The sequence below is a fragment of the Coregonus clupeaformis genome, chromosome 11 (genome assembly GCF_020615455.1).
Source record: "Coregonus clupeaformis isolate EN_2021a chromosome 11, ASM2061545v1, whole genome shotgun sequence".
In the NCBI taxonomy this organism is placed as follows: domain Eukaryota; kingdom Metazoa; phylum Chordata; class Actinopteri; order Salmoniformes; family Salmonidae; genus Coregonus; species Coregonus clupeaformis.
In genome coordinates, this window is record NC_059202.1 from 50,777,748 (window position 1) to 50,804,753 (window position 27,006).

General features: G+C 42.4%; 1 protein-coding gene across 1 annotated transcript in view; it reads left to right on the forward strand.

Moving 5' to 3' along the window:
* Positions 1–3,302: 3,302 nt before the first annotated feature.
* Positions 3,303–27,006, forward strand: part of LOC121577079 (probable 2-oxoglutarate dehydrogenase E1 component DHKTD1, mitochondrial) — a 39,161-nt gene continuing 15,457 nt past the window's right edge. Inside the window, exons 1-2 of the mRNA XM_041890842.2 lie at positions 3,303–3,812; positions 4,240–4,392. Of these exons, the coding sequence (XP_041746776.2) occupies positions 3,650–3,812; positions 4,240–4,392 (316 nt within the window). The 5' untranslated portion in view covers positions 3,303–3,649. The remainder of the gene's footprint in view (positions 3,813–4,239; positions 4,393–27,006) is intronic.

Consider the following 27,006-nt stretch of genomic DNA (forward strand, 5'->3'; position numbering starts at 1 on the left):
TCACTGCACCTGTACACAGCCCATCTGAAATTAGCCCACCCAACTACCTCATCCCCATATTGTTATTTATTTTGCTCATTTGCACCCCAGTATCTCTATTTGCACATCATCTCTTGCACATCTATCATTCCAGTGTTAATACTAAATTGTAATTATTTTGCACTATGGCCTATTTATTGCCTTACCTCCATAACTTGCTACATTTGCACACACTGTATATATATCTTCTGACTTTCTGTTTTGTTTTACCCCATATGTAACTCTGTGTTGTTTTTATCGCACTGCTTTGCTTTATCTTGGCCAGGTCGCAGTTGTAAATGAGAACTTGTTCTCAACTGGCTTACCTGGTTAAATAAAGGTGAAATAAAAATAAAATGAATAGGAAGTCTGACTGAAATACTGAACAAATGGACCTTTTTTCCCCAAATTAGTTGTTTTAATTTGTTGATAAATCACGGGACATAATTGTTAGGCTGCAGGACAAAGGGCCAAAATCAATTACTGTCCCGCACAATCCTGGCCATGTGATCACCCTAAATCTGGGGGAATGAGCTGGGTAAACAGGGTTGCCAGGTCAAGTAATATTCTAGACCAATGACCAATAAAAACCCGCACAAAAGGCCTGAAAACTAGGCCTTTTTTTTCACAGCAAGAGAGAAGTTGCCATATCTATACAATAAACCCTTTAACATAACCTTATCAAGCCAATTAAGAAAGGTTATCATAGTAACTCAGTTTTTCACAATTCCTGACATTTAATCCTAGTAAAAATTCCCTGTCTTAGGTCAGTTAGGATCACCACTTTATTTTAAGAATGTGAAATGTCAGAATAATAGTAGAGAATTATTTATTTCAGCTTTTATTTCTTTCATCACATTCCCAGTGGGTCAGAAGTTTACATACACTCAATTAGTATTTCGTAGCATTACCTTTAAATTGTTTAACTTGGGTCAAATGTGTCGGGTAGCCTTCCACAAGCTTCCCACAATAAGTTGGGTGAATTTGGGCCAATTCCCCCTGACAGAGCTGGTGTAACTGAGTCAGGTTTGTAGTCCTCCTTGCTCGCATACGCTTTTTCAGTTCTGCCCACACATTTTCTATAGGATTGAGGTCAGGGCTTTGTGATGGCCACTCCAATACCTTGACTTTGTTGTCCTTAAGCCATTTTGCCACAATCTTGGAAGTATGCTAGGGGTCATTGTCCATTTGGAAGATCCATTTGGGACCAAGCTTTAACTTCCTGACTGATGTCTTGAGTTGTTGCTTCAATATATCCACATAATTGTCCTTCCTCATGATGCCATCTATTTTGTGAAGTGCACCAGTCCCTCCTGCAGCAAAGCACCCCCACAATATGATGCTGCCACCCCCATGCTTCACGGTTGGGATGGTGTTCTTCGGCTTGCAAGCATACCCCTTTTTCATCAGACCAGAGGACATTTCTCCAAAAGGTAAGATCTTTGTCCCCATGTGCAGTTGCAAACCGTAGTCTGGCTTTTTTATTGCAGTTTTGGAGCAGTGGCTTCTTCCTTGGTGAGCGGCCTTTCAGGTTATGTCGATATAGGACTTGTTTTACTGTGGATATAGATACTTTTGTACCTGTTTCCTCCAGCATCTTCACAAGGTCCTTTGCTGTTGTTCTGGGATTGATTTGCACTTTTCGCTGTAATCAAGGCAAAGGGTGGCTATTTGAAGAATCTCAAATATAAAAAATATTTTGATTTGTTTAACACTTTTTTGTTTACTACATGATTCCATGTGTGTTATTTCATAGTTTTTATGTCTTCATATTATTCTACAATGTAGAAAATAGTAAAAATAAAGAAAAACCCTGGAATGAGTAGGTGTGTCCAAACTTTTGACTGGTACTGTATTTTAACTGAATATGCTTGTCAACAACAGCCAGTATTTATTTTTTTGAAATAGTTTAACCTGTAGCATAATCTGACTACTGTTATGGTCAATCTTCTAATGTGTTCATAATAACACAAGGCTACAACAACAATAAACTGAAGTTATAGGCTATTTATTCAATTGGTTTGCCCACTCCAGGTAGGCTACACAAGTGGCACAAATTGATTTGCAATAACTCCAGTGATATCGTCATTTCAACATATTTATTCCATAAAATGGTAGCCTACAATGGCATATACATTAATAGGCTACTTGATGGCCAACAGAGGCAAATGTATAATTCTCCACATTTAGCCTAATGTCAGTTTCATTGAGGACTTTTCCTCATAAAAAGAAACACGCGGGAGTTCCATAACTTCCATTTCAAATTTCCACTCGGGCTGCGCGAGACCCAAGAACTGAGCATGCATAAAGCACTTCGCTTGATACCGTTTCCTTTAAGCAGTCAACATTAGAATGCAGTTTAAACCACCTCCGAGCTTTTATGTAATGCACCCAAAGTTGTTTTCCAGTGCTTTGTCTCCATTATTTCTTGATGTGCATCAGTTCTAGCGAATTAATATGTTTTATGGAAAAAGGTTTGGAAATAAGCGTCTCCATAATGACAATTAACTAGCCTACCTACAACTGGTAAAAAGTTGTCACAATGTGCGCGCGTGCTGCTTTCGTTCCTCTCACTCACGTGATTCAGCCAATAACGCAGTGCTCTCGCAACACACACATTATTATTTACTTTTTTGTGAGTGTAGTGTTAGATGTTTTTTTTTGTATGTATAATTTTTTCAAGCAAAGTATAAGGGAGTTGTACTCCAGTCTAGTAGGTGGCTATAATGCAACATTTATTGGATGCCAACGTTTGTTCGTTTTGTACTTTTTATGGGGGGTTTAACGAAATGTTGCTCAAGGCAAGCCAAAGTAGGTAACCGAAGACTACGCCCTTCGTCGGTGATTGGTCAACAGTAGGGATTCTTAAATAAATTATTTGTTGTCATTAAACGAGACGACTCGTTTTCATGCACATTTTTAATAATATATATATGTAATATATAATTTATAGAAAATACATGCTTTGGGTTTCTGAAAGATCCATCACGCTGTTTTGTTGACACATGCTCGATTTGAGCCAGGCGCTTTTGCCCGGTGACATGCCGGACCATATGCCACGTTCAAATGATAGTCGGAACTAGGAAACTGACATTTCCGACATGCTAACTGGTTGACACGGCACGTGTATAACTACAACCAGGTAGCAGGTCGGACTTTTCAGTTTCGTAGTTCCGATTAGCACTTGAATGCGGCAATAGATCTGTTTACCCAAGTTCATTCTAATCGAACTCCCTTAATGTAATCCGTTTACTGCACGACACGCCACGCCACAATTTCTATACTATACTGGGGTGTAGGCCTAATCATCAGTCCAAACAGTTGCTTTTGCAACGAAAACGAGAGTTCCTATTGGACAAATTCGTGTAGTTCCCTCCCCGTTTCGTTTGCATCCGTTCAAGACACGTTTTGCAACAGAAAAGGCGTAATGATTACGCCCATGTCTTTGACCAGTCTGCTCTTTGGCTAAACCACAGAGCATCCCGTACTATCTTTGGCGAAACACTCCGACGGCTCAACCAATCACTTGCAGTGGGGTGTCAACTCCCATCTTTCGTAAGCAGTATGGCTTACGTTCTGTAGTGTGTGTAAACTTCTAAGTAGTGTTTACCTATTTTATTCATTTTAAATCATGTCAGCGCTACTATTCTTGAAAAACTTGCACTGCATAAGCGTCGCGCGCCCGGTCGTCGGTTGTCTGTATCACACCGAAAAAGGAGTCTACGGTTACCGACCCAAACAAACCGAAGGGGACCCGAAGTTGCAGAGCGACCATATCGCTGCACTTAATCAAGGTCAGTAGGTTTTGCAGATAATGAACATTAAACTATCATAAATCGTTGTCATTTTCAATGGGAAAACAACTAAGCAAGACTATTGGACAATTGTGGATCCTTTACACAAAGTTAATTCTACATATTTTATTGATTGTAGGCCTATCCATTCACCTATTGTAATTGCTGAAGAGATTGTCGTTGTTGTTATTCAATTCCTTATTGTCACTGCATACCATACTTACTACTTACTTTAATTTGCATTTAACTGTAAAGTAGGCTAACGTTTGTCATAGCCTAGAGGAATATTGTCTTTTTTTTAGTGTTATTTTTGAATAATCTTTATTGAAGTATTTTTTCACATTTTACAATCATAATAGATGAATTCATATAAATACAAATCAGTTCACATCAATTTTACATTAAAAAGGCTGTTCTGTTTACACAGATCATGGTCTCATGCGCCTGGTGGAGGCTTACCGAGCACATGGACACAAGGCTGCTAAAATTAACCCTCTACTGCCAGAGGACCCAGTGGAGGACACCGTGCCAGAGATCAACATGTTGACTGGGGCTGTACAAGGACCCCTCAACACATCTGGTAGGCTATGTGGTCTATTGGGAGATTCATATGGGGATGGTATTATTCTCAAGAATGTTCTTTAGAATGTGTTCCAAAAACGTTGCATATGACAAATTTGCCAATAAAGAAGCACACACACAAAGCTGTAGACCAATAGTGAACAATCCACACCTATTCTCTATTGGAAAGTTCAACATTTTTAACGTTTTTGGAACAGATTCTAAAGAACAGTACACTTTCCCCCTTCATTGAGGGATTTGTAACAAGGATTGGGAAGACACTTCTTTTAATAAATCAATCAATTCATCAATCTATCAATGATTGATGGGATTGGGAAGACAGTTCACACGGATGGTGCATAACACTACTATTTAACTACACTACAGTACTACTGCCTACTACATTTACATTTAAGTCATTTAGCAGACGCTCTTATCCAGAGCGACTTACAAATTGGTGCATTCAACTTAGGATAGCCAGTGGGACATCCACTTTTTTTTTTTATGGGGGGGCTTGGTAGAAGGATTACTGTTATACTATTCCAGGTATTCCTCAAAGAGGTAGGGTTTCAAGTGTCTCCGGAAGGTGGTCAGTGACTCCGCTGTCCTGGCGTCGTGGGGGAGCTTGTTCCACCATTGGGGTGCCAGAGCAGCGAATAGCTTTGACTGGGCTGAGCGGGGACTGTGCTTCCGTAGAGGTAGGGGGGCTAGCAGGCCAGAGGTGGATGAACGTAGTGCCCTCGTTTGGGTGTAGGGTCTGATCAGAGCCTGAAGGTAAGGAGGTGCCGTTCCCCTCACAGCTCCGTAGGCAAGCACCATGCGCAGATGTAACCATGTAGCAGATGCGAGCTTCAACTGGAAGCCAGTGGAGTGTGCGGAGGAGCGGGGTGACATGAGAGAACTTGAACACATTTTACATTTACATTTTAGTCATTTAGCAGACGCTGTTATCCAGAGCGACTTACAGGAGCAATTAGGGTTAAGTGCCTTGCTCAAGGGCACATCGGCAGATTTTTCACCTAGTCGGCTCGGGGATTAGAACCAGTGACCTTTCGGTTACTGGCACAACGCTCTTAACCACTAAGCTACCTGCCACCTGACGGGCTGCAGCGTTCTGGATAAGTTGTAGGGGTTTAATGGCACAGGCAGGGAGCCCAGCCAACAGCGAGTTGCAGTAATCCAGACGGGAGATGACAAGTGCCTGGATTAGGACCTGTGCCGCTTTCTGTGTAAGGTAGGGTCGTACTCTGCAAATGTTGTAGTATGACTCTATTGACTATGTCAATTGTAATGATAGGCCTACCTACTACTAGGCAGAGACAGCTGAACTATTTTTTTTACAGGGAGTGCGGGACCTGTGCGGGTGCATATATATTTTTTAATGGACATAATACTAAAGACACGTTAAGTTAGCTGGCTAAGTTAATGGCGAGCTAATTACAGAAAATAGCTTACGGTTGTGAGTGTGACGAAATAAAAGCAGGGCATTCTACCAGATAATTTTTAGGACTTGGACACTGTCTTGTTTGCCTAACGTTATATCCTAATTTGACTTTGGTGCAGGTCATGTTGTTCTTCACATTACCATCTCTGGTAAACACACACTATATCAAATAAAATCAAAGTTTATTTGTCACATGCACAGGATACAGAAGTTGTAAACGGCACTTGCATAGTGGAGTCTTTTGTTTAGACATGGAGCTAGCTAGCTAGCTAAACAATGAACCATAATCCCAACTCATAACCTTACTACCATGCATGAATCTGCAGGTAGCTAAAGCTAACCAACTAGGTTCAATGTTGGCTAGCTAGCTAACATTAGGCTATAACTAGCAATGCAAATAGCTTTCTGAGATGCAAATAATAGTACTACACACAACATACATGTAACGTTAGCTAGCGAGCCAGCCAGCTAACGTTAGCTAGGTAGCTAACAGTATGCTTTAACTTGCAATGAAAACAACTTTCTGACAAAATTAGAAACGTATAATATCTGAAAATGTAGCTAGCTAGACTATCTTACCTGTGTACATGGATGAACGCTTCTCCCTCTCTGTCACGGATGCCATGGTTGCCCTTAGTTTAAAGATGTAATCCGGAGACAGGTGTTTTATACAACAGCCTTCTGTGTGTTCTCTTTCCTACTCCCTCCGCATATTTGCAATCAAACGCCAGAATTTACTCCATCTGCTTAGCTATCATACTCTGCTTCCACCGGGCATTCCACTGATTTCAAAACTCGGTCCTCCAGAAAGTGTGGGGCATTAGCAACACTATTGCAGTTCTTCGTGATATCGTTAGAAATGATTACTTACAGATACTGAGCAGCTCATGTTATAGACAGAAGCATGCTACATGGCAGACCAATCTGAACTCGTCTCTCGGCATGTCCAGCCCATCCATTATCTCAGCCAATCATGACTAGCGGGAAGGTTCCTGTCCTTTTCCGTGGCTATACCAACTAGGCTCGTAATTTAACAATTGTATTTACAGATGGCATACAAGTTTGTTATTAAGGCACATGAAAGTTCACATGTTCCAGAATGCATTTCTGCCAAAAAAAAAAGCATTTTGATAAAAAAAAATGTTTATGTTCAAAGTAGTGATGTGCGACATACGCCTAGTTTCCTGAAACAAGTCACATATAGGTATTTAGAAATACCCACAGTATGATTTTCAATACCGTCAATACTTTTCAATAACGTCAATACCGCTGAAACTATTTTAGCTAGTTTTTTTAAATAAATGTGAATATTAGTTATTTTCAAAGAAATATCTGCTGTCAATTTGTGCACTAGGTTAATAGATAAAGCAGAACACGTTCTTCATTTTGCCTGTTGCATAATTTTTTCATTATGAAGCCGTTCCCGTTCCCCGAAGTAGCTGATTGAGCCAGTCACATGGTATGTTTGTTTACAAAGAGCACACGGAGCAAACGAAAAGTTTCGTGACGATCCACTGTTGTGCAGCACAAGAGAGGTGAAAAATAAAACCACCCGCGGGCCAAATTCGGCGGGGATCAGGGATCCAGCTATGCATTTCGTTTACTAACTTGCTAGCTAATTGGCTAGCTTGCAAGATCAAGCTTCTTGGTTACAGCAGAGACAATCAATCCACTCCTGGATCAATATCCTTGCTGTCTAATATCTGTTTTGTGTGTGAAGCAAACCTTTTGAGATAGTTGTATAACTTCATGAGCTGGGGTGTCTGTCCTTGCAATTAGTTTATGTTCGCTTGTTAGCATTTAGCTAGCGTCCGCATTGAGAATTTGCTAGTACAGTCGTGGTCAAAAGTTTTGAGAATGACACAAGTATTGGTCTCCACAAAGTTTGCTGCCTCAGTGTTGATGATGGCAATTTGCATATACTCCAGAATGTCATGAAGAGTGATCAGATGAATTGCAATTAATTGCAAAGTCCCTCTTTGCCATGAAAATGAACAAGCATTTCAGCCCTGCCACAAAAGGACCAGCTGCCATCATGTCAGTGATTCTCTTTTTAACACAGGTGAGAGTGTTGACGAGGACAAGGCTGGAGATCACTCTGTCATGCTGATTGAGTCAGAATAACAGACTGGAAGCTTTAAAAGGAGGGTGGTGCTTGAAATCATTGTTCTTCCTCTGTCAACCATGGTTACCTGCAAGGAAACACGTGCCATCAGCATTGCTTTGCACAAAAAGGGCTTCACAGGCAAGGATATTGCTGCTAGTAAGATTGCACCTAAATCAACCATTTATCAGATCATCAAGAACTTCAAGGAGAGAGGTTCAATTGTTGTGAAGAAGGCGTCAGGGCGCCCAAGAAAGTCCAGCAAGCACCAGGACCATCTCCTAAAGTTGATTCAGCTGCGGGATCGGGGCACCACCAGTGCAGAGCTTGCTCAGGAATGGCAGCAGGCAGGTGTGCGTGCATCTGCACGCACAGTGAGGCGAAGACTTTTGGAGGATAGCCTGGTGTCAAGAAGGGCAGCAAAGAAGCCACTCCTCTCCAGGAAAAACATCAGGGACAGACTGATATTCTGCTAAAGGTACAGGGATTGGACTGCTGAGGACTGGGTTAGAGTCATTTTCTCTGATTAATCCCCTTTCCGATTGTTTGGGCCATCCGGAAAACACCTTGTCCGGAGAAGACAAGGTGAGCGCTACCATCAGTCCTGTGTCATGCCAACAGTAAAGCATCCTGAGACCATTCATGTGTGGGGTTGCTTCTCAGCCAATGGAGTGGGCTCACTCACAATTTTGCCTAAGAACACAGCCATGAATAAAGAATGGTACCAGCACATCCTCCGAGAGCAACTTCTCCCAACCATCCAAGAACAGTTTGGTGACGACCAATGCCTTTTCCAGCATGATGGAGCACTTTGCCATAAGGCAAAAGTGATAACTAAGTGGCTCGGGGAACAAAACATCGACATTTTGGGTCCATGGCCAGGAAACTCCCCAGGCCTTAATCCCATTGAGAACTTGTGGTCGATCCTCAAGAGGCAGGTGGACAAACAAAACACCACTCCAAGCATTGATTATGCAAGAATGGGCTGCCATCAGTCAGGATGTGGCCCAGAAGTTAATTGACAGCATGCCAGGGCGGATTGCAGAGGTCTTGAAAAAGAAGCGTTAACACCGCAAATATTGACTCTTTGCATAAACTGAATGTCATTGTCAATGAAAGACACTTATGGAATACTTGTAATTATACTTCAGTGTACCATAGTAACTACTGACATAAAGATCTAAGAACACTGAAGCAGCAAACTTTGTGGAGACCAATACTTGTGTCATTCTCAAAACTTTTGACCACGACTGTACTTTGTTAGCATTTGTTAGCATACTTTATTATTTAAAAAAATATATATACATTCGGAAAGAAATAGCTCCCCCTTGTGTGCACTGCCGGTAATACCGTATACCCCTGTATGGTACAGAAACGGTATGAAGGTATGAAAATCTGGATAACGGCCAACCAAAATCCACTCTATATTGATTCCAGCATCGAAAACGTACACGTACAGCCATTTGATGAATGTAAAGATTTTATTAAAACACCAAAAGTGTTATGACATTTGGCGATTGTCATTAGGCACACTTGTAGCCCGAATTGATTGATGCGTCTACTGCTGTCCGCGTGTGTCCCGGGCAGTCATCTGCCTACTCAGGCAATTTTTCTGCATATAATTTCCGACATTTGGTAGGCTGTTTGTTAGACAACTTGTCTATAATTAGATATGCCTACACATAGCTTTTTTCTGTAATTACTTGTTGCCCTAGAAAAAAAAAAAGGGGTGCTCACCAGAACAATGTAATAAATCGATAAAATGAATGCATCACTAATAGGCCTAATCTAGTTCACATCTGTAAAGTTCTCTTCCATTTTTACTCACAGAGCGAGGACGTGTAAGGCCCAGGGAGAAAATGCAATAGCCTAACTCTAAAAGAGCGGAAAGATTTTCCCTGCAAAATTTCCTAATTACATCTGTTTGACCAGTTTCAAGAAAATGAAAAGCTGCATGTGAAAGCAGTCCAATTTGATAAGATTTCAGTTTGTCTTTTATGCATATTTTATGTGGTTGAAATAGCCAACTGTAAGCTTTTATGTCGCTGACAAAGACAGCACATTTGCACGGTCCCTAACAGCGCGTTCACATTCTCTCAAGATGCTGAAAGAAAGAAATCGTACAGAAATCTATTTGAACAAAATTAACATTTGGTGTATCATTTAACTGCAAGAAATACTATTATTATTTATTATTATTAAGGACATGGATAATATACGTCTAGCTGGTTTTTCCATGCATCGTCAAGACCGAACTGCAGCTTCGGGTAAAGTTAAGGGGGGAGGTGTTTGCGCACCAGCTGTTGTTAACAAAGAGACAATCTCTGTTAGACTTCCTCATGATAAGCTGTGGACCATACTATACTGAACAAAAATATAAACGCAACATGTCAAGTGTTGGTCACACATTTTCCATTCGCACAAAAAGCTTAGTTCTCTAAAATGATGTGCAAATTAGTTTACATCCCTGTTAGTGAGCATATCTCCTTTGCCAAGATAATCCATCTACCTGACGTGTGGCATATCTAGAAGCTGATTAAACAGCATGATCATTACACAGGTGCACCTTGTGCTGGGGACAATAAAAGGCCACTAAAATTTGCAGATTTGTCACACAACACAATGATACAGATGTCTCAAGTTTTGAGGGAGCGTGCAATTGGCATGCTGACTGCAGGAATGTCCACCAAAGCTGTTGCCAGAGAATTGAATGTTAATTTCTCTAACATAAGCCGCATCCAACATCGTTTTAGAGAATTTGGCAGTGCGTCCAACCGGCCTCACAACCACAGACCACGTGTAACCACACCAGCCCAGGACCTCCACATCCGGTTTCTTCACCTGCGGGATCGTCTGAGACCTACCACTTGGACAGCTGATTAACACTGTGGGTTTGCACAACAGAATAAATTCTGCACAAACTGTCAGAAACCGTCTCAGGGAAGCTCATCTGCGTGCTCGTCGTCCTCACCAGGGTCTTGACCTGACTGCAGATCGGCGTCATAACCGACTTCAGTGGGCAAATTTGCACCTTCGATGGCCACTGGCACGCTGGAAAGGTGTGCTCTTCACCGATGAATCCCTGTTTCAACTGTACCGGGCAGATGGCGTTTTGTGGGTGAGCGGTTTGTTGATGTCAAATCAAATGTTATTCGTCACATACACATGTTTAGCAGATGTTATTGTGGGTGTAGTGAAATGCTTGTGTTTCTAGCTCCAACAGTGCAGCATATCTAACAATTTACAACAAGACACACAACCTAAAAGTAAAATGATTTAATTCAGGAATATATAAATATTTGAAATATTAGGATGAGCGATGTATGAGTGGCACAGACTAAAATACAGTAAAATAGAATGCAGTATATACATATGAGATGAGTAAAGCAAAAATATGTAAACATTATTAGAGTGACTAGTGTTCCATTATTAAACTGGCCAGTGATTTCAAGTCTATGTATATGGGGCAGCAGCCTCGAAGGTGCAGGGTTATGTAATCAGGTGGAAGCTGCCTAGTGATGGCTATTTAACAGTCTGATGGCCTTGAGATAGAAGCTGTTTTTCAGTCTCTCTGTCCCAGCTTCGATGCACCTGTACTGACCTCACTTTCTGGATGATAGCGGGGTGAACAGGCAGTGGCTCGGGTGGTTGATGTCCTTGATGATCTGTTTGGCCTTCCTGTGACATCGGGTGCTGTAGGTGTCCTGGAGGGCAGGTAGTTTGCCCCCGGTGATGTGTTGGGCAGACCGCACCACCCTCTGGAGAGCCCTGCGATTGCGGGCGGTGCAGTTGCCGTACCAGGCGGTGATACAGCCCGACATGATGCACTCTATTGTGCATCTGTAAAAGGTTGTGGGGGTTTTAGGTGCCAACCTACATTTATTCAGCCTTCTTCACCTCACTGTCTGTGTGGGTGGACCATTTCAGATCGTCAGTGATGTGTACGCAGAGGAACTTGAAGCTTCCCACCTGCTCCACAGCGGTCCCGTCAACGTTGTAAACAGAGTGCCCCATGGTGGCGGTGGGGTTAGGCTATGGGGAGGCATACGCTTCGGACAATGAACACAATTGCATTTTATCAATGGCAATTTGAATGCACAGACATACTGTGACGAGATCCTGAGGCCCATTGTCATTCCATTCATCCGCCGCCATCACCTCATGTTTCAGCATGATAATGCACAGCCCCATGTCGCAAGGATCTGGACACAATTCCTGGAAGCTGAAAATGTCCCAGTTCTTCCAATGTCCTGCACACTCACCAGACATGCCACCCATTGAGCATGCTTGGGATGCTCTTGATCGACGGCGTGTTCCAATATCCAGCAACTTCCCATGAGCCATTGAAGAGGACTGGGACAGCATTCCACAGGCCACAATCAACAGCCTGATCAGCTTGAAGCAAATGTGTTGCGCTGCATGAGGCAAATGGTGGACACACCAGATACTGACTGGTTTTCTGATCCACGCCCCTACATTATTGTAAGGTATTTGTGACCAACAGATGCATATCTCTATTCCCAGTCATGTGAAATCCATAGATTAGGGCCTAATGAATTCATTTCAATTGACTGATTTCCTTATATGAACTGTAACTCAGTAAAGTTTTTGAAATTGTTGCATGTTGCGTTTTTATATTTATGTTCAGTGTAGTTTATCTATATTTTTCATAGCTGTTTATTTACCACCACAAACCGACGCTGGCACTAAGACCCCACTCAACAAGCTGTATAAGCAAGCAAGGAAATGCACATCCAGTTGCGGCGCTCTTAGTGGCTGGTGATTTGAATGCAGGGAAACTGAAATCCGTCTTTCCTCATTTCTACCAGCATGTCACCTGTGCAACTAGAGGCGACAAAACTCTAGATTACCTTTACTCCACACACACAGACGCATACAAAGCTCTCACTTGCCCTCCATTTGGCAAATCTGACCATAACTCTATCCTCCTGATTCCTGCTTACAAGCAAAAACTCAAACAGGAAGTGGAAGTGGTCAGATGAAGCGGATGCTAAGCAACAGGCTTGTTCGCTAGCACAGACTGGAATATGTTCCGGGATTCATCCGATAACATTGAGGAGTTTACCACATCAATCACTGGCTTCATTAATACAGTAAGTGCATTGACAACGTCGTCCCCACAGTGACCATACGTACATATCCCAACCAGAAGCCATGGATTACAGGCAACATCCGCACTGAGCTAAAGGCTAGAGCTGCCACTTTGAAGTAGCGGGACACTAATCCGGACGCTTATAAGAAACCCTGCTACGACCTTCGACGAGCCATCAAACAGTAAAGACGTCAATACAGGACTAGGATCGAATCCTACTACGCCGGCTGTGACACTCGTCGGATGTGGCAGACTTGCAAACTATCACGGATTACAAAGGGAACCCAGTGACACGAGCCTACCAGATTAGCTAAATGTATTCTATGCTCGCTTCGAGGAAAGCAACACTGAACCATGCATGAGAGCACTAGCTGTTCCGGACGACTGTGTGATCTCGCACTCTGTAGCCAATGTGAGTAAGACCTTTAAACAGGTTAACATTGACAAGGCCGTGGGGCCAGACTGATTACCAGGATGCATACTTGGAACATTCGCAGACCAGCTGGCAAGTGTCTTCACTGACATTTTTCATTTTCTCCCTGACCCAGTCTGTAATACCTACATGTTTCAAGCAGACGACCAAAGTCCCTGTACCCAATAACGGCAAGTTTAAATGACTGTCACCCCATAGCACTCACATTTGTAGCCATGAAATGCTTTGAAAGGCTGGTCATGGCTCACATCAACACCATCATCCCAGACACCCTGGACCCAATCCAATTTGCATACCGCCCCAACAGATCCGCAGATGATGCAATCTCTATTACACTCCACACTGCCCTCTCCCACCTGGACAAGAGGAACACCTATGTGAGAATTCTGTTCATTGACTATAGTTAAGCGTTCAACACCATAGTGCCCTCCAAGCTCATCACTAAGCTCAGGACCCTGGGACTGAACACCTCCCTCTGCAACTGGATCCTGGACTTCCTGACAGGCCGCCCCCAGGTGGTGAGTGTAGGCAACAACACATCCGCCAAGCTAACCCGCAACACGGGTGCCCCTTAGGGGTGTGTGCTTTATCCCCTCCTGTACTCCCTGTTCACCCACGACTGCGTGGCCACGCACAACAGCAACACCATCATTAAGTTTGCTGACGACACCACGGTGGTTGGCCAGATCACCGACGACGATGAGACAGCCTATAGGGAGGAGGTCAGTGCCCTGGCAGTATGGTGCCAGGACAACAACCTCTCCTCAACGTCAGCAAGACAAACGAGCTGATCGTGGACTACAGGAAACGGAGGAAGCATCCACATCGATGGGGCTGTAGTGGAGCGGGTCGAGCGCTTCAAGTTCCTCAGTGTCCACATCACTAAGCAATTATCATGGGCCTCACACACTAATACAGTCGTGAAGAAGGCATGACAACACCTCTTCCCCCTCAGGCAGCTGAAAATATTTGGCATGGGCCCTCAGATCCTCAAAAAGTTATACAGCTGCACCGTTGGGTGTCTTGACTGGCTGCATCACTGCTTGATATGGAAACTACTTGGCATCCGAAGGCAAAGCGCTACAGAGGGTAGTGCATACCGCCTAGTACATCACTGGGGCCAAGATTCCTGCCATCCAGGACCTCTATACGGTGTCAGAGGAAGACTCCAGCCACCCAAGTCAGACTGTTCTCTCTGCTACCGCAGGGCTGGAACCAACAGGACCCTGAATAGCTTCTACCCCCAAGCCATTCTGCTAAATAATTAGTATGGGTAGCTATTGGTTAACTATTTAACTATCTGCAGAAAGTAGCCTATCAGTTAAAAGTGTTGGGTCAGTAGCCAACTCGCAGTAGCGAACCTGCTGGTTCGAATCCTCGAGCCGGCAATGTGCCTTTTTGCCCTTGAGCAAGGCAGTTAACCCCCAACAACAACTGCTCCACATGCGCCGATGACGTGGATGTCGATTCAGGCAGTCCCCCGCACCTCTCTGATTCAGAGGGGTTGGGTTAAATGCAGTAGACACGTTTCGGTTGAATGCATTCAGTTGTGCAGCTGACTAGGTATCCACTTTCCCTTTTTGCACTTACTCTTTTGACTCATCACATACGCTGCTGCTACTGTTTATTATCTATCCTGTTGCCTAGTGCCTTTACCCCCGCCTATATGTACATATCTACCTCAATTACCTCCTACCGCTGCACATCGACTCTGTACTGGTACCCTGTGTATATACAGTGGCTTGCGAAAGTATTCACCCCCCTTGGCATTTTTCCTATTTTGTTTCCTTACAACCTGGAATTAAAATAGATTTTTTGGGGGGTTTGTATCATTTGATTTACACAACATGCCTACCACTTTGAAGATGCAAAATATTGTTTGTGTGTGAAACAAACAAGAAATAAGACAAAAAAACTGAACTTGAGTGTGCATAACTATTCACCCCTCCAAAGTCAATACTTTGTAGAGCCACCTTTTGCAGAAATTACAGCTGCAAGTCTCTTGGGGCATGTCTCTATAAGCTTGGCACATCTAGCCACTGAGATTTTTGCCCATTCTTCAAGGCAAAACTGCTCCAGATCCTTCAAGTTGGATGGGTTCCGCTGGTGTACAGCAATCTTTTAAGTCATACCACAGATTCTCAATTGGATTGAGGTCTGGGCTTTGACTAGGCCATTCCAAGACATTTAAATGTTTCCCCTTAAACCACTCGAGTGTTGCTTTAGCAGTATGCTTAGGGTCATTGTCCTGCTGGAAGGTGAACCTCCGTCCCAGTCTCAAATCTCTGGAAGACTGAAACAGGTTTCCCTCAAGAATTTCCCTGTATTTAGCGCCATCCATCATTCCTTCAATTCTGACCAGTTTCCCAGTCCCTGCCGATGAAGAACATCCCCATCGATGTGGGGATGGTGTTCTCGGGGTGATGAGAGGTGTTGGGTTTGTGCCAGACATAGCGTTTTCCTTGATGGCCAAAAAGCTTACATTTAGTCTCATCTGACCAGAGTACCTTCTTCCATATGTTTGGGGAGTCTCCCACATGCCTTTTGGCGAACACCAAACGTGTTTGCTGATTTTTTTCTTTAAGCAATGGCTTTTATCTGGCCACTCTTCCGTGAAGCCCAGCTCTGTGGAGTGTACGGCTTAAAGTGGTCCTATGGACAGATACTCCAATCTCCGCTATGGAGCTTTGCAGCTCCTTCAGGGTTATCTTTGGTCTATTTGTTGCCTCTTTGATTATTGCCCTCCTTGCCTGGTCCGTGAAACACCAGTCTCAACGTCAACAGTGAAGAGGCGACTCCGGGATGCTGACCTAGGCAGAGTTGCAAAGAAAAAGCCATATCTCAGACTGGCCAATAAAAATAAAAGATTAAGATGGGCAAAAGAACACAGACACTGGACTTTTTCTTTGCAACTCTGCCTAGGTCAGCATCCCGGAGTCGCCTCTTCACTGTTGAGACTGGTGTTTTGCGGGTACTATTTAATGAAGCTGCCAGTTGAGGACCTGTGAGGCGTCTGTTTCTCAAACTAGACACTCTAATGTATTTGTCCTCTTGCTCAGTTGTGCACCGGGGCCTCCCACTCCTCTTTCTATTCTGGTTAGAGCCAGTTTGCACTGTTCTGTGAAGGGAGTAGTACACAGCGTTGTACGAGATCTTCAGTTTCTTGGCAATTTCTCACATGGAATATCCTTCATTTCTCAGAACAAGAATAGACTGATGAGTTTCAGAAGAAAGTTATTGGTTTCTGGCCATTTTGATTCTGTAATCGAACCCACAATTGCTGATGCTCCAGATACTCAACTAGTCTCAAGAAGGCCAGTTTTATTGCTTCTTTAATCAGCACAACAGTTTTCAGCTGTGCTAACATAATTGCAAAAGGGTTTTCTAATGATCAATTAGCCTTTTAAAATGATAAAATTAGCAAACACAACGTGCCATTGGAACACAGGACTGATGGTTGCTGATAATGGGCCTCTGTACGCCAATGTAGATATTCCATAAAAAATCAGCTGTTTCCATCTACAATAGCATTTTACAACATTAACAATGTCTACACTGTATTTCTGATCAATTTTCTGTTATTTTTATGGACAAAAAAATTGCTTTTCTTTCGAAAATTAGGACATTTCTAAGTGACCCCAAACTTTTGAACAGTAGTGGATAACATTACTTAAACCAAACAATTCACACCGCACTCCACTGCCACAATAATATATTCTCCAATAGTGGTATATACAGTGGGGAGAACAAGTATTTGATACACTGCCAGAAAATCACATTGTATGATTTTTAAGTAATTAATTTGCATTTTATTGCATGACATAAGTATTTGATCACCTACCAACCAGTAAGAATTCCGGCTCTCACAGACCTGTTAGTTTTTCTTTAAGAAGCCCTCCTGTTCTCCACTCATTACCTGTATTAACTGCACCTGTTTGAACTCGTTACCTGTATAAAAGACACCTGTCCACACACTCAATCAAACAGACTCCAACCTCTCCACAATGGCCAAGACCAGAGAGCTGTGTAAGGACATCAGGGATAAAATTGTAGACCTGCACAAGGCTGGGATGGGCTACAGGACAATAGGCAAGCAGCTTGGTGAGAAGGCAACAACTGTTGGCGCAATTATTAGAAAATGGAAGAAGTTCAAGATGACGGTCAATCACCCTCGGTCTGGGGCTCTATGCAAGATCTCACCTTGTGGGGCATCAATGATCATGAGGAAGGTGAGGGATCAGCCCAGAACTACACGGCAGGACCTGGTCAATGACCTGAAGAGAGCTGGGACCACAGTCTCAAAGAAAACCATTAGTAACACACTATGCCGTCATGGATTAAAATCCTGCAGCGCACTCAAGGTCCCCCTGCTCAAGCCAGTGCATGTCCAGGCCCATCTGAAGTTTGCCAATGACCATCTGGATGATCCATAGGAGGAATGTGAGAAGGTCATGTGGTCTGATGAGACAAAAATAGAGCTTGTTGGTCTAAATGCCACTCGCCGTGTTTGGAGGAAGAAGAAGGATGAGTACAACCCCAAGAACACCATCCCAACCGTGAAGCATGGAGGTGGAAACATCATTCTTTGAGGATGCTTTTCTGCAAAGGGGCGACTGCACCTTATTGAGGGGAGGATGGATGGGGCCATGTATCGCGAGATCTTGGCCAACAACCTCCTTCCCTCAGTAAGAGCATTGAAGATGGGTCGTGGCTGGGTCTTCCAGCATGACAACGACCCGAAACACACAGCCAGGGCAACTAAGGAGTGGCTCCGTAAGAAGCATCTCAAGGTCCTGGAGTGGCCTAGCCAGTCTCCAGACCTGAACCCAATAGAACATCTTTGGAGGGAGCTGAAAGTCTGTATTGCCCAGCGACAGCCCTGAAACCTGAAGGATCTGGAGAAGGTCTGTATGGAGGAGTGGGCCAAAATCCCTGCAGCAGTGTGTGCAAACCTGGTCAAGACCTACAGGAAACGTATGATCTCTGTAATTGCAAACAAAGGTTTCTGTACCAAATATTAAGTTCTGCTTTTCTGATGTATCAAATACTTATGTTATGCAATAAAATGCAAATTAATTGCTTAAAAATCATACAATGTGATTTTCTGGATTTTTGTTTTAGATTCCGTCTCTCACAGTTGAAATGTACATATGATAAAAATTACAGACCTCTACATGCTTTGTAAGTAGGAAAACCTGCAAAATCGGCAGTGTATCAAATACTTGTTCTCCCCACTGCATAATACCGGTTTCATCAGCTCAGGCTGCGGAATTAATTGCATTAACTAGAGCATGTACAGTGGGGAAAAAAAGTATTTAGTCAGCCACCAATTGTGCAAGTTCTCCCACTTAAAAAGATGAGAGAGGCCTGTAATTTTCATCATAGGTACACGTCAACTATAACAGACAAAAGGAGAATAAAAAATCCTGAAAATCACATTGTAGGATTTTTTATGAATTTATTTGCAAATTATGGTGGAAAATAAGTATTTGGTCAATAACAAAAGTTTCTCAATCCTTTGTTATATACCATTTGTTGGCAATGACACAGGTCAAACATTTTCTGTAAGTCTTCACAAGGTTTTCACATACTGTTGCTGGTATTTTGGCCCATTCCTCCATGCAGATCTCCTCTAGAGCAGTGATGTTTTGGGGCTGTCGCTGGGCAACACGGACTTTCAACTCCCTCCAAAGATGTTCTATGGGGTTGAGATTTGGAGACTGGCTAGGCACTCCAGGACCTTGAAATGCTTCTTACGAAGCCACTCCTTCGTTGCCCGGGCGGTGTGTTTGGGATCATTGTCATGCTGAAAGACCCAGCCACGTTTCATCTTCAATGCCCTTGCTGATGGAAGGAGGTTTTCACTCAAAATCTCACGATACATGGCCCCATTAATTCTTTCCTTTACACGGATCAGTCGTCCTGGTCCCTTTGCAGAAAAACAGCCCCAAAGCATGATGTTTCCACCCCCATGATTCACAGTAGGTATGGTGTTCTTTGGATGCAACTCAGCATTCTTTGTCCTCCAAACATGACGAGTTGAGTTTTTACCAAAAAGTTATATTTTGGTTTCATCTGACCATATGACATTCTCCCAATCCTCTTCTGGATCATCCAAATGCACTCTAGCAAACTTCAGACAGGCCTGGACATGTACTGGCTTAAGCAGGGGGACACGTCTGGCACTGCAGGATTTGAGTCCCTGGCGGCGTAGTGTGTTACTGATGGTAGGCTTTGTTACTTTGGTCCCAGCTCTCTGCAGGTCATTCACTAGGTCCCCCCGTGTGGTTCTGGTATTTTTGCTCACCGTTCTTGTGATCATTTTGACCCCATGGGGTGAGATCTTGCGTGGAGCCCCAGATCGAGGGAGATTATCAGTGGTCTTGTATGTCTTCCATTTCCTAATAATTGCTCCCACAGTTGATTTCTTCAAACCAAGCTGCTTACCTATTGCAGATTCAGTCTTCCCAACCTGGTGCAGGTCTACAATTTTGTTTCTGGTGTCCTTTGACAGCTCTTTGGTCTTGGCCATAGTGGAGTTTGGAGTGTGACTGCTTGAGGTTGTGGACAGGTGTCTTTTATACTGATAAGAAGTTCAAACAGGTGCAATTAATACAGGTAACGAGTGGAAGACAGAGGAGCCTCTTAAAGAAGAAGTTACAGGTCTGTGAGAGCCAGAAATCTTGCTTGTTTGTAGGTGACCAAATACTTATTTTCCACCATAATTTGCAAATAAATTCATAAAAAATCCTACAATGTGATTTTCTGGATTTGCTTTTCTCAATTTGTCTGTCATAGTTGACGTGTACCTATGATGAAAATTACAGGCCTCTCATCTTTTTAAGTGGGAGAACTTGCACAATTGGTCGCTGACTAAATACTTTTTTTCCCCACTAAAAGAATTAGCATCAATATCAGTAAAATCATTCCTCACTGCACATACAAAAGTCACAATATTATTAGAAGTGTCTTTCATAATAATAAAAGTCAGTGTGGTGATATGAAAATATTTTGTGGAATTTCCTTCATTTTCTCTACATCAATTACTTCAACCGAAAAAGGCATATTTACAGTTTTCATGTTCATTATCATTGCTGCCGCTGCGGCATGGCAAGACGCTAATCTTTTTAACCCGTCCATCGTAAATAATTTTGTCACTAATTCTGCCTTTACCAATGTAGTTTTCGCACTATAGGTACATTGATTGCCATTAGAAATCAATTGATATGCGCTATTCGGCGGAATGTGTACCTCAATGCCATCTGGTGAACAAAAAATGGTCGCATTAAGTTTACTCTTCCCATCAACGCCATAGGAGTTGTAGTGCTTACTATAAATACATGTTGGAATTGAATATCGTCTAAACCAACTTGTAATGGGAGAGATATAGGATCAATTTGCAGAGTTCCACTAATTCCGATAGACTGGACCATCTGATTACTTAAAGGACACTTTAAATCTCATTGCCTTAAACATGACAGAGTTAACCCTGTATCTATTAGAAATATAATTATTTTACCAGATACACATAGCATTTCTAATGGGTTATCCGAAATATGCAATTGTGGGGCATTGATCATGTATTTAACCTTCTCATTTACATTTACATTTTAGTCATTTAGCAGACGCTCTTATCCAGAGCCACTTACAGGAGCAATTAGGGTTAAGTGCCTTGCTCAAGGGCACATCGACAGATTTTTCACCTAGTCAGCTCGGGGATTAGAACCAGCGACCTTTCGGTTACTGGCACAACGCTCTTAACCACTAAGCTACCTGCCGCCCTTCTCCCTGCCTATCGGTGTTGAATATCATTGTCCCCATAAAAGATTACCTGGAGTCTCCTCTCTAGGTTTTTTCTGGGGATTAGGGTGTGGTTGGGCAGGATTCCAATTCCCCCTCTCTCTATCTCCGTATCGCCGTCTCTCCTCATCCTGTAATCGCACAGTACAATCTCGAACCCAACGTCCCCATTGTTTACAATAATTGCAAGTATCCATGTCTCTGTTAAACCTCCATCTTCCTCCTCTGGAATTACCATTGAACCTGCCTCTCCCTCTATTATTATTATTATTATTATTATTATTATTATTATTATTATTATTATTATTATAAGGTACAAATTGGCCGTTTGTAGGTTGATGAAATGGTACCATTCTATCCTGCTGTTTGTATTGGGGAAATTGTAGTGCCTGAATTGTAGGTTTCTGCTCATTGAATAATCCTACTGCCTCTAATTCCCTAATCTTTTTAAATAATTGTACTGGTTTTATTGAATATATTTCTGCTGTAGACAGTTTCAGAGTATACGCCGACTCTTGGTCCATGCCATTCAAAAACATGCTTATGAAAAAATTGTCCTCCGAATCATTGATTTCCAATTTAGCCTCCTCTCTCCATGTTTTTTGAAAACGCGTTGCATATTCAGACATTGTTTCATTTGGTTTACGTTTACAATTTAACAATTGGGTCACATCTCGTTCCTGACTAGCATGTTCTTTTAAGAATACTTTAAGTTTTTCGATATGATCATCTTTATGATCCCTACTCAACCTAGGAAACCTGTCTTCTGGATTCTTCCCATCTCTAGGACCATCGTTATCACATGAAGTTATCAAGGTTTCCAAGTTAATATTTGGCATTAGAGTATTTAAAATGTATCTCACGTCTTTACCACACATCGATCCATGCATTAAAGTTGTGCGCCACCAATTTATAAATCCTAGTGGGTTGATTAATGGCGGAGGTGCATCTTTTGTAATTTGAGAAATTTCGGCTAAAGTAAGCGGTTTATCCAAAACCCTATCTTCCAAAAGTGGTGCCATCACTTAGTCCTTCTGTATATTATCCTCTTCATATTGTCTATTTCTAACTCTACTTGCCAAATCATCCACAATCAATTCAACTTTCTGAGAAATATTTTTCACTTCACTGTCTAAAATACAAGATAAAACTCCTTTTATATCCTTTGTCTGAACTGCGGATGTTGGATGAAGTTTAATATTTTTCTCTATTTGGTATCGTTCCACTGCTTCAACGAAAAATTCCAGAATTTTATTTGCTAATCTATCGTTTAAATCGATGTTTTGGCGTTTTCTGACTATTGCAAATATATTTTTATATTGAATTTCTATACTTTCTCTAGTATATTTCACTTTTTCAATGTCTATTCGTCCTGCATTACCCCTAAACCTTCTTTCTGCCGTTTCGAAGGCTCTACTAAGTCGTTGTAACCACAATGCCCTACATTCCTCTCGCCACCGTCAAAGTTATCTGTTTTAACTATAGGAAACATGGATGTAGAACTGATTTTAGGAATGATTTTGTTCTTAGCCTGACTTCCGTAAGATTCTATCAATAACCAATCATATATGTCGCTATCCACTTCTACGTCATCCTCTGTACTATAAGCTGGAGGCTGAATAGAGTTCGCTAACTGTGGATAAATTCCTTTCATATTGTCAGATATTTTTATAGCCCATGTGGTCTGACTCTTTTCATAAGGTAGATTGTTGTTCCATTTTTTATTTCACCTTTATTTAACCAGGTAAGCCAAATTGGCAACAATTGCCAAATTTCCTAACTGATTTTTTTATCCTTCCTAATTATATTACCCGGCCATTGTGCGCTCATTAAATCCCATGCTTTATACGCCTCTTTCATATAATCTAAATCCCATTTTGGGCTGCTTACGGCTGTATTGTCAATAATATATTTTTGCGTTATCTGTAACTTATCCCTTTTAAAACTACCATCTTGAGGATACTCATCATCTGTCCATGCTGATAAATCACTGAGATATGGTTCCACATAGAAAAATCCTAATTTACTCAACATCCATTCGCGCGGTGTCTGATTTTCAATACTTTTAAAAGTGACTTGTTTTAGATGTGGATTTGTCTGTAATTTTTTCGTCATTTCCTTTCGCTCTCTTCGAGGTAAATCAAGCTCAGATTTATTCTTAATTGTTACTGTCTTGCCAGATACCGGTCTACTGAGTTGACTCCCCATATTTATATATTAATTCATGCAATGTTAGTAATTAAATATTTGAATCAAATCCCCACCTTCATCTTTATTAAAATTTCATTTGTCTACTTTGTCATTGGTGCCATGATGCAATATGCTTAATTGTATCTGCATGAGTCTTATATCATGTGAGTTATTGTTTTCTCTCTCCTGCCCATTTTGAGTAATTCACAAAGGACGAATTCTCTCTTCACCAAGGTACTCTAACTCTCAGAGGACTGAACCTCCTTAATTTGTACTTCTCCTCTATAGTGTTGTCACTCCCTTAATCAATTATGGCTTATTTTAACTGATAGGGCTTTTACAAAGACTCTAATCTTTAACAAAAAATATTGAATTTTAAACGTTCTTTACAGTTCAGCTTTACCACAGATAAGCAGATTTTAACATAATTTAAAAAATGAAAGTCTGCTTACCTGTCAGTTCGGCCGTAAACTGTATCCTGTTCGTTTAGACGCCAATCTGTTATGATGAGTTCTCTGGTATCAAGGAATTCAGGATGAAAGAAAATAGTTAAACACTTAGATGGAGAGTTGATACATGTATTTAATAAATACGGTACCGGATTCAACATAACAAGACACAAGTCAATTGCCTCTTGCCATTTAAATGATAGGCATACAAAATCTCTGTTTATATACTGCTTTGTAAGCTAATTCTATCTAACAGTTGCCAACCATTATTGGGTGTCACTCCCAACTACAATAGTATCACCCTAGATGGTATCATCTTGCGCCTTAGTCAGGACATTCCATCACATACTCATTCTGAAATTAACATCAGTTGCCTCCCAGCCTTCTTGGCACGCAGACCTTCTGGCACCCACCAGTGACATAAATAAATGGAATGTCCTCATCCTCAAAATCCTATGCAACACACAATATCAGTCATATTAACAAATCCTGTATAAAACACGTCATATCAATAACCCAACCCTGATCTGTACTTCTCCACAACTTTGTCCCTGACCTGTTTGGAGAGCTCCTTGGTCTTCATGTTGCCGCTTGCTTGGTGGTGCCCCTTGCTTAGTGGTGTTGCAGACTCTGGGGCCTTTCCGAACAGGTGTATATATACTGAGATCATGTGACAGATCATGTGACAATTAGATTGCACACAGGTGGACTTTATTTAACTAATTATGTGACCAACTGTTGTCACCTTCTCACCAAGCTGCTTGGCGATGGTCTTGTAGCCCATTCCAGCCTTGTATAGGTCTACAATCTTGTCCCTGACATCCTTGGAGAGCTCTTTGGTCTTGGCCATGGTGGAGAGTTTGGAATCTGATTGATTGATTTTTTGTTGTTATTCTGTCTCTCACTGTTCAAATAAACCTACCATTAAAATTATAGACTGATAATTTCTTTGTCAGTGGGCAAACGTACAAAATCAGCAGGGGATCAAATATTTTTTCCCTCACTGTATATGTATGAGATGAGTAATGCAAGATATGTAAACATTATTAAACTGGCTAGTGTTCCATTTCTTAAAGTGGCCAGTGATTTCAATAGGCAGCAGCAGCCTCTAATGTGCTAGTGATGGCTGTTTAACAGTCTGATGGCCTTGAGATAGAAGCAGTTTTTCTGTCTCTCGGGCCCAGCTTTGATGCACATGTACTGACCTCGCCTTCTGGATGATAGCGGGGTGAACAGGCAGTGGCTCGGGTGGTTGATGTCCTTGATGATCTTTTTGGCCTTCCTGTGACATCGGGTGCTGTAGGTGTCCTGGAGGGCGGGTAGTTTGCCCCCGGTAATGGAGGGCCTTGCAGTTGCGGGCGGTGCAGTTGCTGTACCAGGCGGTGATACAGCCCGACAGGATGCTCTCAATTGTGCATCTGTAAAAGTTTGTGAGGGTTGTAGGTGCCAAGCCAAATTTATTTAGCCTCCTGAGGTTGAAGAGGCTCTGTTGTGCCTTCTTCGCCACACTGTCTGTGTGAGTGGTCCATTTCAGTTTGTCAGTGATGTGTACGCCAAGGAACTTGAAGTTTTCCACCTTCTCCACTGCGGTCCTGTCGATGTGGATAGGGGGTGCACCCTCTGCTGTTTCCTGAAGTCAACGGTCATCTCCTTTGTTTTGTTGACGTTGAGTGAGAGGTTATTTTCCTGCCACCACACTCCCAGAGCCCTCACCTCCTCCCTGTAGGCTGTCTCGTCATTGTTGGTAATCAAGCCTACTACTGTTGTGTCGTCTGCAAACTTGATTATTGAGTTGGAGGCGTGCTTGGCCACGCAGTCATGGGTGAACAGGGAGTACATGAGTGGGCTGAGCACGCACCCTTGTGGGGCCCCAGTGTTTAGGATCAGCGAAGTGGAGGTGTTGTTTCCTACCTTCACCACCTGGGGGCGGCCCGTCAGGAAGTCCAGGACCCAGTTGCACAGGGCGGGGTTCAGACCAAGGGCCTCAAGCTTAATGATGAGCTTGGAGGGTACTATGGTGTTGAATGCTGAGCTATAGTCAATGAACAGCATTCTTACATAGGTATTCCTCTTGTCCAGATGGGATAGGGCAGAGTGATGGAGATTGGATCTATTGGGGCGGTAAGCAAATTGAAGTGGGTCTAGGGTGGCAGGTAAGGTAGAGGTGATATGACCCTTGACTAGTCTCTCAAAGCACTTCATGATGACAGAGGTGAGTGCTACGGGGCAATAGTCGTTTAGTTCAGTTACCTTTGCTTTCTTGGGTACAGGAACAATTGTGGCCATCTTGAAGCATGTGGGGACAGTAGACTGGGATAGGGAGAGATTGAATATGCCCGTAAACACACCAGCCAGCTGGTCTGCGCTAGCTCTGAGGACCAGGGATGCCGTCTGGGCTGGCAGCCTTGCGAGGGTTAACACGTTCAAAGGCCTGTTGTGAAATAAGGATCATTAGCCTATTGCTGTCATTTGTTGGGTAGGCCTACGGTAGGAACTCGCCTTTGTGGTAATTGCTGCAATATAGGCCTCTTCAAAACGTTTGTGAAGGTTTAAACCAGTTCTTTAAATATGCATCAAGTGTTTTGTTTCATTCTGTTGAGCCATTTTCTTTGGCCAAATTTAAGCTCCAACTTTAATGTTTGCCACAACATAATAGAATTACCGGTAGGCCTACTATTGGGCTACTCACAATCAAACCATGAAAAGGAAAAACCAAAGAGGAAACTTAATTTAATGCCGCAATATAATAACCTGTTCGTATTTTCCCTTAATACAACGAGTGGGTCTAATCCTGAATGCTGATTGGTTAAAACCGCATTCCCAACGGTGTCTATTCCACAAGTTGCCACCGGCTAAATATATGACTTTAAAATGCCTATATACTCTGTTCCATCTGACTGTGCAATCCACTGTCTCATCAGCCCAGTCAGGCAACTTATAAACTTGATCTCCGCTATAAAAAGCATCTAGACATTATATCACATTTCTTTTAGACTACCATTTCGTTTTCAACAGTGGAGATTTGTATAAACCTTTCTGCCGGTCTCTCCGACATTTGCAACATTGTTTCAATATTCAAATTTGATCTCCTGCTGTCCCA